General features: G+C 33.2%; 1 protein-coding gene across 1 annotated transcript; it reads right to left on the minus strand.

The window, feature by feature from the left end:
- Window positions 1–14,393: 14,393 nt before the first annotated feature.
- Window positions 14,394–16,080, minus strand: LOC136987193 (uncharacterized). Its single transcript, XM_067284884.1, has 2 exons — window positions 15,903–16,080; window positions 14,394–15,058 (listed from the first exon to the last, which is right to left on the minus strand). Exons 1-2 carry the CDS (start codon window positions 16,078–16,080, stop codon window positions 14,394–14,396), a joined length of 843 nt encoding a protein of 280 aa, XP_067140985.1.
- Window positions 16,081–16,548: the final 468 nt, after the last annotated feature.

Consider the following 16,548-nt stretch of genomic DNA (forward strand, 5'->3'; position numbering starts at 1 on the left):
AACGATAAAAAATTCTCCTTTATATGAAATCGTGTTAACCTACTTATTGGATCATTTCTCACAATAATTTTCGTTAGAAAGTCTGCCCGGGAGGTTCCTCCCTTGGCAGATCGTTCACGTAAACAAGTAATTAAAACAGACATGTTGGTTACCCGACCTTTAGGCGTGTATTCTATATACACGTATACGCGCCAACATCAAACATAGTGGGTACAGTAGCTATACGTATGCCGTTCAGAGGGATCCTACCTTTCTCTACTGTCAATCTCCTCTCTTCCTTTTCCTCCCCTTTCACTTACCCTCTTTTTCGCCGGTTAAACACCTCGTGTACTGCCAATGTCTTTCATGTATGTATGTATGTACGTATACATATATATGCCAAATGCAGTAATGTTGTTCATTTTGTTAAACTAAAAGTTCATGTTGTGAATTCACCAATTTCAAAATACTGTACTACTATTTTTCTCCGGGTAAAAGAAACGGCTTACGCTTACCAATCTCAGATTTGAGATCAAATCAAGGAAAGCAACTTCCCAGAATTTTCCACGAGCAGTTACTCTCGGATTTATCGTGCCTCGTTCCTCGTAATTCGATCGTCCATACCGTAGACCTATCTTAAACCACAATATGTCCGAAGAAAGCCATTTAGTATCCATGGAATGAAAACATCCCTGCCAATTTCACAAAATTGGCAATCTTGTCAAATTGATGCCAGAGCAGCACTGCAGTAAATTCGTAAACTTATGTAATTTTGTTAGGTTTTGCTTTTGTTTACGGTTGTTTTTGTTAGTTTTTCCTATTGTATAGGCGTACGTTCTGATTTAACATTAAACTTAACTTTTACGCAATGTCTAACTAATTTAAAATTAAGGTTTAACTGAAGAAAAACCAGGAATGTCCTTATATTTGTTATTTTATAATTTTACTAGGTTATATAAATTACATATCTACTCAAATTCGTGTGATAAGTCGCAAAAATACATTTAATTAATCTCAGATAAATTTAATCTATATTGAGAGAAAAGAAATTTTTTTTTTTTTTTTAAATTTTACAAAATATTTCGAAATTTCAAATGTGCAGTTTTCATAAAGTACAAGATATACAATACAATTTACGTATCAGAAGGCAATCTTATTTACAAATCATCAGTTAATTTTACATCAATAAAATTAAGCGATACTAATTGATATAGTTGTTTACATCAAAGTGTTTTTACTATTTCTTAAATATATATTTTACTATTGCTGATCGAAGTTTTTTTTTATTTATAACAATTCTAACGAAAACGTCCATTTCTTATTTATGGAAACAATGGTTGAAAATCTGTTCCATTGAAAACTGTAAGTCTGTTGGCAACTTTTCCCGAGCACTTCTTATGATCAAGGACCCCTGTCAGTTGAATTAATGAAGAAAAAACAGAATAAAATCCATTCAGCATCTGGAAACATAATAAAGATTTTTAAAATATTCTGATAATATACGACAAACTATAAGTAGATACGTAATATTCTTCAAAACAAACCCGAACGACGAAGTTCCGCTTGATATAGAAAAACCCGGAAACAGATAAACCGAATGGTCTTCCTCCAAATTTCTTCATGATGCCGATAACCTGAAAGTCACGAATATAAATAAAACAACACAAGCATAGACTAATTTATAAAAATAAAATTATACTTTAAACTTAAATTCCAATGACAATGGACAAGAATGAAATTTCCCCATAGAGATGAAATTGTCGTAAAGCTGTAAAAGTAAAAATGCAATTTACAAAATGTTATTTTATTATTCATTATTGCGAAAATACATCAACAACTATGTAAGATAATAGTAGCCACCTTCTAAAAAACAATAAATGATAAACCTAATATAAAAGAGCGAAATAGGAAAATGTAAATTCATAATAAAGTAAAATATAACAAAATCATCACTAACGTTAAGAAACAATAAATTTCAGTGTACTAGTTGTAATAATGCATTCAATTAATACTTACTATTGACGTGAATGACGATAATGCCCAAGATACTATAAAGGTTCCGATTAGCAGAAGTAGAACACAAACAGAAAGAAAGAGTCGCAGAATGAAGTCAAACTTTAGAAAAAGTGTACCGTAGAGAAAGAAGCAAGTTTCATATAAAAAGTGCATATAAATAACCGGAATCAGCATCTTCCACTTTTCATTGAAACCTTGACAAATTTCCCAAAATTCCACGAGTTTTTCCATAAGATCTTGAAGAAACGATTCTGTCGCATTTTTGGAAAGTTGTAATTCACTGGAAAGTGTTGTCAACTTTTTTGCCAACATTAACATATACAATGAGGCGTATAGGAGAAGGGAACATATATGTGATATAACATATATTGCGCTGATTTGTACACCAACGGTGCAACCTATGACGAAGCTATAATTTGTTGGAATATTTGCAATAGTATAAGAAGTGACGAATGCTACTAATAAGAACGAGCATATTAATGTCGAGGAAAAGATCGTAAAATATGTGATAATATACGCTTTTCTTTTCAGTAAACTTTTTGCTTCTTCAGTACAATTGTTTTTTTCATAATGAATATAAAATTTGTTCCTTTTGACAATGCTGTATTGGATAGCTACATATAAGCACGCTAATAACAGTATTAACTTACCGTAAAGAGTATTAGATCCTGCAATAAGAAATATTTCATTGCAGGGAACGTTCGGAAGTATACACATTAAAAAAAACAATATTGCTGTGCCCCATAACATAAACTCGATGGCGTAGGTATATAATGTAAAAAACTTTTCAAAGCGATCGGTCCTTGGTTTACGACACTTGCATATTTCAACGATATCCAGCCCAAATACTTCCATAACAGAAAAATAGAATTGAAATATCGGAGCGTGACAAAAGTCAGACAGAGGAATATTTACTTCTGAAGACATGATCGCAAAATTGTTGATCCTTCAAACACTATTATTGGTTTTGAAGGGATTTATCAATTTAACTCTGTGTTTGTTAAAAACTGTCAAATTACTCATATGCTAAATAGAATTCAGGATATTTGGTGTAGAATTTTATATCCAAGTTGGATTTACTCACGATATCTGCGCTTATTTTCTATTACTTTTTCCAACTGTAGATGAAACCACTAAAAACTAGTATTAGTGTTGTGAAGTTTCGTAGGTCCTAATGCACAGATTTTGCGCGTGGAGTTTATCGGATTTACTTTATATAAGCAGGGACTAGATCTTTTTCGAAACTTGTTGCGAGAAGTATTTTGCGTGATCCTTTGGCTGATGTGTTGTGTTGCAGTTTTCCGATAAACTAATCTATTTACCAATCCTATGCATGCACTTAAAATCAATTTTTGAAATGACGTCCGCCTACTTTAAACTGATTGGTTACTTGAAAATTACGTATTGATTTATTGGTAAAATGGGCCGGAGAATTTTAATGAAACATTATTGATATCGGAAATTTTCGAATAATTTACGAAATAAAAATGATAAAAAAATTATGTACATATAATCATTCTGTAGATTGTAAGAGTTTTTTGTTATTTTATTTATATATTAAAATAATTATTTTTAATAAAAAATGTGATATGTTTGATTTGGTTGTATGAACACGCAATTGAAATTGTTAATATTACTTGAAGTTTGTATAATTTCAATAATTTTTATTAAATTTTAATAAAAACGTTATTTTCTACGAATGCCTTCTCAGTTTTAAGTGAAAGAGAAAAATATTTTTTAATCTTGTCATTTTCCTTGTTAGTATATTCCCCTGATGACCATAGAACGAACGGATGGCCCAGCGGTCATGGTGAAAGCCCACTCTTCCGGGAGACGTAAGATCGAATTCGCAGATGTCAAACAATCCAGGAATTTTTCAGGGGTAATCCGACCGGATTTGTAAGTTTCCGTTTCCCACCAGCTGACCTAGATATTGTAGGTGTGGACGAATCCATACTGGGCTTGATAAAAAGACGCTTTGTTTTCGCCCACGGGACAGCAAGTTAAAAAACCCTTGTGTTACGTGTTTGTTTCACCCCATTGTGGTTTCGACCAAACTTACAATGGAGCTTCTAAGTTGTGAGGGACAATTCCGTGGATCCTGGAGAAATAATCGTGGAAATATTTCTGTAATTTTTAATTGCCTGGATTGGTTTCAAATCTTCGAAACCAGTATGCGGACACTTTATCTACTTGACCATATTGCCGTATATTAGATTTTTAATTATTTAATTCTATACTGGATTATCTTAAATAATTAACTACTATTTAAGGATAACTAGGGACTTTTTTAACTGTTTAGATGAGATCAACTCTCGAATATTGATATTTTAAGACATTAAGTTGATATTTCAGTAAAGATACTAATTTATCCCTAGGTCAGTAGAACGGCATTTTTGCGGTAGATGCCATGATATCTTCGTCTGTGTAATTTCTGGCGAGAATTAAAACTTGTGATTTATTGACGATACGTTGCAAATTTCGTTACCTCAAAAAACAATATAACACTGTATAAGAAAAGTAGCATAAAGCTCAAAGTGCAGTCGGCCGTTGAACACATTTTAGTTATGTTTAATATGATGTCCACATCAAACACTACATTTTGTGTTCACGGATGATCGGACGTCCGAGTGGTTAAGTGTTAGCCTATCGCTCTGGGTATCCTGGAAAAATCCGGGCAGTTGAAAAACTCCATGTATTTTTGGGTTATTCCATATGAGAAATGTCGAGCTTATCCTTTTCCACCCGAACGCTTCGTTGTGGGCCTGGCTTAATCCATTACCGACTTGATATAAAGACGCAATTATTGCCTACCGGGCGGAAGGTGTAAAGAAAAACAGTAGCCAGTGCCATAAAATATCAGCGCAGAACCCAAACGGTTATGAGTTGAAAGTTGAAATTTGGTACACAGTTAGGGTACGTCACGAGAACGCACAGTAAGGAGGGATTTTTCGAAATTCCTCCCCACAAGGGAGAGGGACAGGATTAAGTCTTAACACTTCCATCAACAATGGAAATGTTAAGTAACAATGTAAGTGTTAAGAGAAAACGACGTGCAAGACGCAGATGCAGTTTTTTTTTTTCGTTTTTTCGGGAAATCGAACATATTTTTAGACCTATCTAAAAATTCTGTAATTAGTCTGGAAACAGGGAGGATTCAATTCTTGCATTTTGTGAAAACGGGTAAGGTAATAATCTTAATCTTCGGTATTGTTACTTTTGCCCGAGCAACGGCGGGCCCACCCGCTAGTTTAATTTATATAAGCCACAAATACTATACAGCGATGTTATAGCAAAGGATATTCTTTTACATTCCCAAAATATTTTATATATCTATATATATATGGTATATATAAATATATTTTACTAGCTGTTACCCGCAATTTGCAATTTGCAAGCAAACCCTATTTACATTCAATATTTCAACAACAATAGTAATTGTTATTTAACATCTACCGCTGAGAATGATGAGAATTGCTGAGAATCAAACGAACTGTTCTTAATTTGATAAATTTTCTGGAACGTTAACAATCGTTCTATAATCGAACAACTATGCAACAAATTCGAATTTAAAACGGTTCGAACATTTGGTTAAAAAATCGAAATATATAAAAATATTTATAACAATGTCTGAAATGTCATCAATTTAATACTCCTAAGTACTCAATGAAGACTAAACATAATTAAAAACGAAAAATCTCATCTAAAATAGTACAGTAGGAGCCATTTTTCATGTTAAGCTTTAATGCTCTCCCTCTCCTCCCGCGGTGGAATTTCGAAAGATCCCTTCTTAGTGTGCGTTTTCGTGATGTACCCTAACTGTGTACAAAATTTTATTTCTAGGTTCAGCGTGCACTATGGTGGTTGCGTCAGTTAATCTGTTATCGGAAACGTCGAAAAGCTTCTGAAATAATATAGAATATTACGGAACATTCTTGAAGGATTAAAAATTATTAAAGTAATCCAAAACTTTCCAGAATATTCGTAGTTTGTTTTTATCATTTAAGTTTTTTTTAATCATTTGATTATTTACAAAATGTACTATAATGTAATATTAATTTAAGAAGAAATGAGAGGAATAGGTTGTAGGATGAAGAATGAGAGTGGGGACAGAGAATATGTGTGAGTAAATTCTGGAACTTTCTAGAAAAAACTGGAACATTCTCTTTGCAGCGTCACACATTTTCGAAGTCAACCAATTTCAACCCCCATATCTCCCACACCCTTATAGCTATCGAGACGCAACCACCATAGTGCACGATGAGAGACATGGCGCTAATAACACACACAAACATCATTCATGTGCGATGTGTAGTTTTGGATGCAGAGTGAAATATAGGCACAAACATGTTCATTTATATATATATATATATATAGATTCCTTCTTTTTCTTAAAAGCTAATATTGAAATTGAATGCGTGTTTTATTATATAAATCTTATTATATATACAGAAAATCAATATTGTTAATGCAACCGAATTCCTGATTTTAATTTATTGCTCTAATTATGAAATATTGGAAAGTTCTTCGAATAACTCGCGTAATGGACTTTCTAAATATAATTATATCGATCAATATTGGTCAACAATTTAGTAATTTTATCTTCTTATCTTAAAAATATTTTACGTATAAAGTTTTCTTAAATAGCTGATATAGTTTTCGTTCTTAAACGCTGATTTATATTTTAGATTTATTATAAGGCTCGGTAGAATCAAGCTTACAAGCAAGGCAAACGAGCCAACGAATTAACGAAGCAAGCAAAATTTTTATCTAGTTTCATCTATCGATATTTTTCATTTTACTTTAAAATCTTTTCTTTCCTCTTGCCAACAATGTTACATTTTGCGAAAATATCCGCTAGGTTCGCGCTCGTCCATTAAATAACACAATTATTGAACGTATATAAGTTCTATTAATATTAATATAGTCTTCGAATTCTGCAATATATGTGGGATAACCATTTCCGTTTCTGGAACTGTGACTCTTAGTAACTCAGAATCTCCTCATACATAGGAAATACTCCGTTACATTTTCATTATTTCGTACATATAAATATGTTTAAAACAAAAAAATTAAATAAATGGGGAAAAAATCAAAATTAAATAAAAGATTAAAAAATAAAGGAATCAAAATAAATGTAAACTATAACTAAAGTAACATTGTTGTACATGAGAGTCTACATACTGTTATATCTGAGCAAGGCGTATATATACATTGGCACTGAGGCTACACTGAATCAGATGACTAGAAAGCAAATTGACGGATACCGCATTGAATAAAGTAGAGTGAAACAAATTCCTTTAACAAGTTAAAGTTGCTGTTGCCATATTGGCATGGTTCATGCACTGATGCCTGATGTCATCCAGCATAGGTCATTGTACAAAAGTGCATGCCACCATCTTGTCCGCACCCCACAGAGCTGACAGTAGTCAGAATTTGAGTGGGGAAACTGTTTCAGTTAACACGAAAGCGCTTGTGTCAGGGCCCGCTCTAGCGGTTACGTCGCCCCGGACAAAAAGACAAATTGCCGCCTTTAAGATAATATATATATATATATATTTAAATAAAGGTAGTCAGGTACAGGTAGTAATGGCTCGTGCTCTGTGTGGGAATTGGAAACAGCCTGTTTATTATGACTTTGATACCACTATGACAGGTGAATTATTGAAAGAAATAATAACTAAAGTTCAGAGTGCAGGATTTATAGTTGTTGCTGTTGTGTGTGATCGGGGAGGAAAAAATTCAAAGGTATGGAACTATCTCAAAGTTGACCATGAAAATACATGCTTTGAAAATCCTACACATCCAGGAAAGCACATATGGGTCTATTCAGATGTGCCACATTTGATTAAACTTTTGAGGAATCATGTATTAGATGAAGGCATTATTTTACCAGGAGGAAAACATGTGAATAAAGATGTTTTTCTGAAAATATTATCCTTGGATAATGGGGAAATGAAGCTATGTCCAAAACTGACACAAGCTCATGTGGATGTGCGTGGAAGAGAACGTCAAAAAGTTAATCTAGCTTGCCAGTTATTTTCTAATCGTGTCGCTCAAGCAATATCTTTCCTTCTACCTGATGACCAGGAAATTTCTGATTTTGTAAAACTTGTAAACGATACTTTTGACATCCTCAATTCAAGAATCCCTAAAATTGATGATCGTCCAATTGCTAGTGCCTTTGGAATGCATACAGAAGGCCAAGAACAAGTACTTCGCAAATTTTATTCTATTTGTAAGAATATGAAGTTGGGAAAAAGAACACATTTGTTACCATTTCAGAAAGGCTTCCTTATGTCCATTCGTTCACTCCTCTGCTGCTACACAGACCTTGGTAAAAATTACAATATTAAGTACATTTTAACTGCAAGATTTAATCAAGACTGTTTAGAAAATTTTTTTTCTCAGATTCGTGCATTAGGAAGAACATATGACCACCCCCTCCCTGTTGAATTTAAGAATCGTTTACGTCTTATGATCATGAGTAGAAATGTTACTGACATTACATTAAGCTCTTCATGTCCAGTAGCAATTGACAAAGATGCTGATGAATACCTTACATCGCATCTTTTCACTGGATTAATTCTTAGTATGGAAGAAGCACTTAAGATGATTGAGGAGGACTCAGAGGTGCAAGAAATGACTTTAGAAATGTCTCCATCTTGTCTGTCAGTACCTACAGCTGAATGTTCTGAACAGGGACTGCGCTACTTAGCAGGTTATATTGCTTATCGTTGCAAGCAAATTGATATTTCTCTTGGTCATAATAGTGAAGAAATGAAACTCTCTTCACCTCAATTGAACAATGACTGGATAGAAAAATTGTCTCGAGGTGGCTTGATAATGCCAACAGATAGCTGGCTGAACACTGTAAAGCAAATGGAAGTAACATTTTCGCTGTTTATTGGAAACAATATTTCCAAAGTGAGCAATGTCGTTAAGGGCCTCTGCGAAATTTTATCAAAAAAGTTTCCACATTTGCATCCTCAAGTAATAAAATTGTATGTCAGAACAAGACTTTTTATAAGGATACGTTATATAAATGCAGAAAGCAAAATCCAAAGGTCTGCCAAACAACACCAAAAAAAGGTAAGAAAGTGGCAAGCTTCATATGCTTGCACAGCCAGACACTAAAAAATTTATAATTATATATAATATATATATATTATGCAATGTTTTGCTTAAACCAGTATGTATATATATCTAGATCTATTGTAAACATTTTGATTTTTTGCAACAAATGCTAAAAACAAATGAAGAAGCATCAGCATCTTCAAATAGTGCAGAAGAATATATATGGCTTCTAACAATGATGTTGAATCAAACTCTAAAGAACAAAATGGAGAATTAGAAGAAACAATTGAACATGGTCAAAGATTAATGAGAAAAATGATTGAATCACAAGAAAAAATGGAAAGTTTAAAAAAGCAACAAGCAGAACTTCTGAGTATGCAAAAACATGCTGAAGACTTTACATTTCGTCCATGGCTTGCAGCACCATCTGCAAATACACATTCATCATTTCCTCCCACTCAAGCCAGTCCCATTTCAACTTCAGCTTGTATGCATTCAAACACAGATAATACTTTATTACCCACAACTTCAAATGCACCAACCAACAGATTTAATTTGTCAACTCCTATATCATCAAATTGTAATTTTGCTGAGCAGACTGCAGTAGCTGCAACATTAAATAATCAGGTCCCTCCTAGAACTAGAGCCAATAATTTTTGGGATGACTTTAGAAGTTGTTCACGTCAGAATATGCTTCGACATCCAAGAGTAATGAAATTATTAGTGCTAATTTATCAAATCCTCAAATTACTGATTCTATCCCTGCAGTTTCTTATCATCAGCCTCAAATAAAAAACCAATCATATTCAGAGAAAACTGCAAATTCAGATTATGGCAGAACAAAAGCAAGACAAGTTTCTAATACCAAAATGCATGAGAATATAATAAAAACTAAAAAACCAAATGCCAGTAATGATCGAGGATTATTTTTCCTGCTTTGTAAATAAAAGAAGTTCTACCCAGCAAGTTACATCAAAGTCAAGACAAACAGAAAGACCAGTCAAGCAAAGAGAAGTTTCTGCATCACATGTTTCTGACAATAATTCTATACCAAATATATCAATTTTTTCGGATACTAGTAATTCTGCAATACCATCATCTTCCAATACAAGAGCTAGAGAAGTTGAATCAAAAAATGTTGTGAATACTAGTACAATGCAAGAATCAGTTTATGCAGAAGTCTCAAAAATAATATCTCAAGCTGATGGTCAACCAGAATTTTTGTTAGATTTTCTGAAGAAATTGAAACACTTAAGATTAGATTCTCAGCAAGCTTTATCAAGTAGTCAACATATGTCTTCCAGTCAAGAAGATAATCCTATAAAGAATAAGGACAGATTTATTCAAGCAGTTAAAAGAGAACAGTCAGATGCTTTTATTGATAATTCTGAAAGTATATCAACACAGTTAACATTATCTGGTCAGTTTCCTTCAAAAGAAATGCATGAAGAGCATCTAACTTATGCATTTTCTCAGCCTAAAGAAGAAACTGAAGTTGTGCCTTCTGTGGCCGCTGCCACAGGAGCAGTAAGAAAACGAACTTACAATAAACGTGCAAAAATTGAACCAATTTCAATTTCTCAAGCAAATGGAATTGGAAGAAATTCTGAAATTAGTGAGAATTCTTCAGAAAAAGCTGAAAAGAGTGAGCCTTTTTCTTCCAATCAAGATGAATTAGAAAGTAGAACAGAGCAAGAAGGAAAGGATATGGCAGGAATGGACTTATCACCATTAATTTGCCAATCTAATAACAGAGCTGCTCAAATTGCAGAAGAAGATATGATATATGAATGTGGTCCAGAAGGAGAAACAGAACCAGATATTGAAGCAGAAACAGATGATACAAAAAAAAAAGATATCTAGATCTATTGTATTCATTCATCTATTGTAGACATTCATTTTGTATTGAATAAAAAAGCAAAAATGTATTTTGTTACTTGTGAAGCATTAGTATTATTTTTTTTAAACTTTAGTTTTATATAAGAAACATATTTATAACAAAAAAAATTTATTCTTTACTCGGGAAATATCACGGAAAAACATTTATTTTTTATTGTTTCATGTTTATTTGCCTATTTTTTTATTTTTCATATTTTTTTCATGTTTATTTGCCTGAAGAGTAGCCATGAGGTAAAGTAACGATTTAATTGCTTATAGAATACTTTTTCTCTAATTAGTTTTCTCATACGAGTGAATTGCGGCGTGTTATGTAGAATAAGTTTACAGGCGTAATTTAATTAATTAATTTGATTTTGAATAACACCATATTAACAATCGTACAAGTTTATTAACCGTTGTTTGAGTTTTGCGGTGCATTCGTTTCTCTAAAATTGCGTTTCTGACATAAACAGCAACATGTTACCGAGCGATAGTGAATCAAGTTTCTCGATGGTGACGTCATGCGCAGATAACCATGTATTCCTTTCATTCGATCCCATTGCTAATACCTACAACTTCTATTACCTGCCGAGTTCCAACGATAACTTTGATTCTGTCGTCTGCTCTTTGTTTCTCTTTTTCTCCGTTAAGTGTCGCCTCTCGTTCTCTTAACATTTAACGAAACATTTATTCGTTTAAATAACGCCAATGAATATGAAAATTTGCTAAATTAGAGCTGAAAAACGACGAAAACAACGATTATGTAACGTAAATTATTTGAACTGGCTGTAAATTATTTCAAGTTTCACAAATTGTCATCGGGTTTATTTGTAAATGGAGAACCATGACTCTTTCAGAAAGATTTGTTAATAGACTTCGCGTTACTTCCTATTACTGGAGTCAATAAACGTTAATTGTTTTATGACTCTATTAACAAATTCTTTCTGGGTTGTAAATGGACTAATTGACAGTTTTTACACATAAGAGGGTTATCTTCAAGACTTAACAGATAGTTTTGTTAGATCTTTATACATTAATTTTATTTTTTAATTTTTTGTGATATAGTTGCGTATTAGGCTTAACTCGATCACCTAATATCAAAAATTAACATAGCCCGAAATATTATAGTAAACATCAAAATTCTATGCTGATAGTTTAGACAAAAATGTTTTATATGTATGAAATGAAACAGTCAAAAAAATAATAAGTGGAACATCAAAAAATCGACAATTTACGACATGTTCTAGATTCTGTAAATTGTTCTCTTAACAATACAAAATCTTCATGTAATAATACGTAAAAAATGCATACATGTCAACTCTTGAATGTTATAAAAATGCAATAAGCAACAATTTTACACTTTTCACAATTCGTATTTTCATAATTTATTTTTTTTATTTTTTGTGGCGTTGATCTGCAACAAAAAGCGTCGTGACGCAAACTTAGCGATTTTATTTATAATTATTTAGAATTTAGATCATGCTGTCTTTTAGGTTTGTTTTGTTGTGCAGCAATGGGAAATAAATAGATAATAAATGCAGATTATAATAAAAATTATCTTTAGAAGATTAATTTAAATTATTGAATTATAAAAAAAAGGTTGTCGTGGCTATCATTATTTTATTATATGTAATTTCATAATGTTTAGGGTCTAATTAGTTAACTTCTAGTTGTTTGATTCTGATTGAACGAGTAAGCATCTTCACAAAATTGTCTGGTGGAAAATTGATTGCGATAAGAACTACCCCTTTACGTAAATCAAGATAAAAATGTAAACAAACGTTACATAATCGTTGTTTTCGTCGTTTTTCAGCTCTAATTTAGCAAATTTTCATATTTATTGGCGTTATTTAAACGAATAAATGTTTCGTTAAATGTTAAGAGAACGAGAGGCGACACTTAACGGAGAAAAAGAGAAACAAAGAGCAGACGACAGAATCAAAGTTATCGTTGGAACTCGGGATAATAGAATGTTGTTGGTATTAGCAATGGGATGAATGAAACGAATCTCTTCAATGAAAGGAATACACGGTTACTACTGTGATTTTGACACCCAATTCTAGTCCTTCTCCAGTCCTTCTCCAGTTACAAAGAAAGCCGATGTTAATCGTTGAAACTTGAGATAATTGTAACTGTAATAAAGCACTTATCGGTTTGTTTACGTTAAAAATGAGTGTATTCATACCCTTCTGTAAAGGTAATAAACATTTACTATTGTTGTGACCTTGACTTCCAACTCCGCATTTCTCCAATTACAAAGGAAGCCGATGCCAGGCAGTGAAACCTGAGATAATTTAAACTGAAATGAAACTAGATATGTTTATGTTTTGCGTTTTTCGGATCAAATTGCACTAATGTAAGCATAAGAAACGTTCGAAGGAAGAAAAATTACATAAATAAACGATATAATCGTATTTTCTGATGGCAATAATGCCAAATTTTTATTAATATAATCGCGTTTTTTTTAAGAGCTGTAATTACGATTTTTAAGCGTAGTGCTCAACATAATCCCTCTTGAATCATTCCTATCACCCCCCAATAAATCATACAACGGCGCAGTCCATTTTAAACCAATGAGAGCACAAGTAGAAATGATTGACAGGTCAAAATACGTCACTTACGTTACGTGACGTGACGTCACGCAGGTGAAAACCATTTTGCACTCGACTGTACATATTTTTTATTTTTAATAAAAATCAAATTAATTTATTTAAATTTTAATAAAAGTATATATTTAGAAAGAAACATATAGCATAACATTGATAATGAAGCAGTACAAAACAGTAGAAATAAATTAAGAAATATCTGTACTTAGCCACAAATTGTTAACCATATTATTTTTTACATTTTTAAATGCTATTAAAAATGTATTATTGCGCAAACAATCAAAATGCCATTATTTTGAAAATAAAACAAGGTAACATCAACTCTGCTAAAATCACAAAAAACGTTTTTTTCTTATTTTCAGTTCTGCAAACATTTATGTGTGAAAATTCGAACCCGCCGGAACCAAACGCTAGCAATAAAATGTTTTATTGTTTGGTTCCCACAGAGAAAAACCATGAATCATGAGGAACAAAGTCCGAATAGTGCTGGTTGGTGAAGGAGAGGAACGTGACTGAGTAGATAAAAGGGCGACGAAAGAGGGAAAAGGGGTCGGTTACATAGGGTCCGTCCGATGGATTCCAGGTCGGTTACGTAGTGTCCGTTAGACAGTGTGTGCGTTCCGAGTCCCGAGGGAACCCGACGTCGAAGGCAAGGAACCCGAGCCGAGGATACCCTGAACTTGTGGAAAGACCGACTCTGACCAAGAGGTATGACTCCCCAAATTCGTGTAAACTCTCTCCGCGTATCCAAACCGTAGGCGACGGTAGCTCGCCCTATTGTAACTGTAGCTTTAGTCTTAATAAATTGTTGTTGTTTTTATACGTTGTTAATGTCATTTATTCGAGTATCGCCGCCGCTCTATTGTCGGACCCACCCACATCCTCTTCCTCCACTCGCGAAGAACGCGTTACGCGTAACAAACCCGAAGCGCCATCTTGACTGTGGGCAGGTCTCACCGACCTGTTAGCCGACAAAAGGAGGTACGACTCCGTCCAACTCCCGGTGCACCCACATATGTCAAAAGAATCACCATCAGTTAAAATGCATTCTAAATTCTTACAGTGTTTTAGTACCATTTCTTTGGACCTGATATTTAAATAGTACATATTATATAAGAATTGAAAATAGTTACTACTATTACTGAGTTGTTCAAATCTAGCACCTAGTGCATTTAGTGCTTGATCAATTGTAAAATAAAAGAAATCTATTTTATACTTTTCTTTTGGATCTTTGATGGGTTCATCCTGTGCTTCGTATAAGAAGTTCCTTTTCCTTCGTCTAACGTGGTGTCGTGTTATTGTTGATCCAAAATTAGACTCCACATCAATTTCGGTAGCAAGTTCTTTTGCATCAATAATAATTTTATCGAAGGACGAATCCGATCGAAGATTCTTTAAAAATATTTTGCAGTTTTGTAAAAGTGCAAAGGCTAAATCAAAATCTTTTGTTTTTATCAACTTGCTTATTCGATTAATAGAATTTAGTATTTTATGCCAAATAACTAATGAACACAGAAACTTAAATTGTTTAATACAATTTAATAATCCCGATGCCTCGTCTCTTACTAAATTATCATTTTCTTGGTTTTCGTAAATGCTTAGCAAGGCGTCGTGTACAGCTCCCAAATAAAATCTGAAAGGCTTTTACTCTCCCATCTAGTGACACTCAATGGTTTCAAAGTTAAACCTCGCAACATGTTTTAAAAGTATTGCCCATCGAAAAATAGATGCCGAGAAAAATAAATATATTTTTCGGAGCGTGTTGAAGAAATTAGCAGCTTCTAAGGATGCTTTTGCCATATCATTAACAACAAGATTGAGAGAGTAGCTACTACACGGGACATAGAATGCTCGCCAATTATATTGTTTAATTCTAGATTGCACTCCCGCTTTATCGCCCCTCATATTGGACCCGTTGTCGTATCCATGCCCTCTGATATCCTGCAAATTTAAACCCGAGTCATTGTTTTCCAATTATAATATCAGACATTTGTTTTCCTGTGGATCTTTCGACTGGTAAGAAGCGTAAAAAGCTTTCATTCATTTTAATTTCAACATCAGCGTCAAATTTATTGATTGAAACTTATCTGATTACAACAGTTATTTGCTCTACCTTACTAATGTCGGGAGTACAGTCTAACATTATGGAAAAATATTTCGATTTTTTATTTATTTCATCAATAATATGAGACTTTACACTTTGATGCAACAGATCTATTATCTCGTTTTGTATATTTTTCCCGAGATAGTGCGCTTTAGTCTCTTCTTTTTTAGCACTCTACGGACGTGCTCTTCCATAATGGGATCAAATTCAGATAGCGACTCAACCCTTTTTTAAGAAATTACCGTTTTTGTACTCAAACAACTTGTCGCTCGTACCTTGAAAAGCCAGACCACTTTTACGAAGCGTTTTAGAAATTGCTAAGATTCTTAGAAGCACCTCGTTCCAATGATTTGTTTCGGCATTAATAATTCTTTGAGAAGCCAAATCTATAGTTTTGCAAGAATTTAACCTTCGGTTCATTTCTAGCCATGATTTTTGGGCCCGAATATGATTTTTGGAAATTTCATACTCTTTTAAAGTCTCGCCGAGGTGCTTCCAACTTTTAAAACCCTCTTTTGAAAGAGAACTAACTGTACAGCCGAAAATTTTGCAACAGAAGCAGTAAACGCAGTTTTGTCAAAGAGAGTACAGTCAAACCTGTTTTTATGCGCTCTTTTTATGTGCGATTTTTATTTGTGCGATTTTTTTAATGCGAATTTTTAATTTGTGCGGTATAGTTGGCGACTAGTCTCGTGCGATTCGTCATGTCTCACGTTGACTTATTATAGCTAAATAAACTTATTATAGCATAAATACACTTATTATAGTAATATTATTGCATGAATATGCGAAAAATGAAATAATTTACTTTTTAAGTCAACAAAACACCACCTGGACAAAAATATGTAAAACAGACGATAGACCAGACGATGCAGTCAAGTGCTGACA

This window comes from Centruroides vittatus, unplaced genomic scaffold (assembly GCF_030686945.1).
Source record: "Centruroides vittatus isolate TY-2023 unplaced genomic scaffold, ASM3068694v2 scaffold_149, whole genome shotgun sequence".
NCBI classification, from domain to species: domain Eukaryota; kingdom Metazoa; phylum Arthropoda; class Arachnida; order Scorpiones; family Buthidae; genus Centruroides; species Centruroides vittatus.